At 47.5% G+C, this 1,386-nt stretch overlaps 1 protein-coding gene across 1 annotated transcript in view; it reads right to left on the reverse strand.

The window, feature by feature from the left end:
• Nucleotides 1-78: 78 nt before the first annotated feature.
• Nucleotides 79-1,386, reverse strand: part of PBDC1 (polysaccharide biosynthesis domain containing 1) — a 2,415-nt gene continuing 1,107 nt past the window's right edge. Inside the window, exons 2-3 of the mRNA XM_005431531.2 lie at nt 1,178-1,318; nt 79-159 (exon numbers count right to left, since the gene is read on the reverse strand). Of these exons, the coding sequence (XP_005431588.2) occupies nt 79-159; nt 1,178-1,318 (222 nt within the window). The remainder of the gene's footprint in view (nt 160-1,177; nt 1,319-1,386) is intronic.

Consider the following 1,386-nt stretch of genomic DNA (forward strand, 5'->3'; position numbering starts at 1 on the left):
AAACACCCTCAGCACCCCAAAACCCCATTAAAAAGGGGGGAAACCCCACTAAAATCCCCAAACCCCACTAAAACCCCATTAAAACTCCACCCAAGCCTTGGCCCCATAGCTGAAATCCTTCACCATCCCCTCGAAGCTGAGGCAGAAGGGGCGCCACTTCTTGGAGGGCTAAAAACACCCTCAGCACCCCAAAACTCCAAGAGAAAGGGGGGAAATCCCATAAAAAGGGGGGAAACACCACTAAAATCCCCCAAACCCCACTAAAAACCCCCCAAACCCCACCCAAGCCTTGGCCTGGCCTAGTTGAAATCCTCCACCATCCCCTCAGAGCAAAGGCGCCATTTCTGTGAGGGGTTAAAAACACCCTCAGCACCCCAAAACCCCACTAAACCCCCCCAAATCCCACTAAAAACCCCCAAATCCCACTAAAAACCCCCAAACCCCACAAAAAAAAAACCTAAATCCCACTAAAATCCCTCAAACCCCACCCAAGCCTTGGCCGGGCCTAGTTGAAATCCTCCAGCATCCCCTCAAAGCAGAGGCGCCATTTCTGAGGGGTTAAAAACACCCTCAGCACCCCAAAAATCCTACAAAAAAAGGGGGCAAAACCCCACTAAAACCCTTCAAAACACCTCTGGGGTTTTTGGGATTTTTAGGGTATTTTTTGAGGGTTTTGGCTTTTTGAGAGGTTTGGTGGTTTTTTTGTGGTTTTGGGTTCTTGAGGTATTTTTTCACTTTTGGGTTGTTTTGAGGTATTTTTTGGGGGTTTGGGGTTTTTGAGGTGTTTTTGTTTTTGTTTTTTTTTGAGGTATTCTGGGGTGTGTTTTGGGTGTTTGAGGTATTTTTGAGGTTTTATTGGGGGGTTTTGGTTTTTTTTGATTTTTTGGGGGGTTTTGGGTTTTTTTTTACGGTATTGTTTGGAGTTTGGGGTTTTCTGAGGTATTTTCTGGGGTTAGGGGGTTTTTGAGGTGTTTTTTGGGGTTTTTGTGGTATTTTTTGGGGTTTTGGGGTTTTTGAGGTGTTTTTTGGAGTTTTTTGAGGTATTTTGGGGGTTTGAGATATTTTGGGGTTTTTTTGTGGTATTTTGGGGGTTTGGGGGGTTTTTTGAGGTTTTTATTTTAAAAACCCCATTAAAAAGGAGGGAAACCCCACTAAAAACCCCCAAACCCCAGCACACCTCCTTGGCCGCCTCAGATTTCAGCTCCTCGGGGTCCAGCACGTCCACGCGCAGGTTCCGGAAGGTTCTGCGGAATTCCTCGTAGATCCGCTCGTCCACCTGGGTGAGCTTCAGGAATTTGGGCTCCACGGAGGAGATGAGCTGCACGGGGAGGCCCAGCATCAGCTGGGACACCCCAAAACCCCAAAATGCCAAAACCCCACCCCAAA

The sequence above is a fragment of the Geospiza fortis genome, unplaced genomic scaffold (genome assembly GCF_000277835.1).
Source record: "Geospiza fortis unplaced genomic scaffold, GeoFor_1.0 scaffold3015, whole genome shotgun sequence".
Lineage (NCBI taxonomy): Eukaryota > Metazoa > Chordata > Aves > Passeriformes > Thraupidae > Geospiza > Geospiza fortis.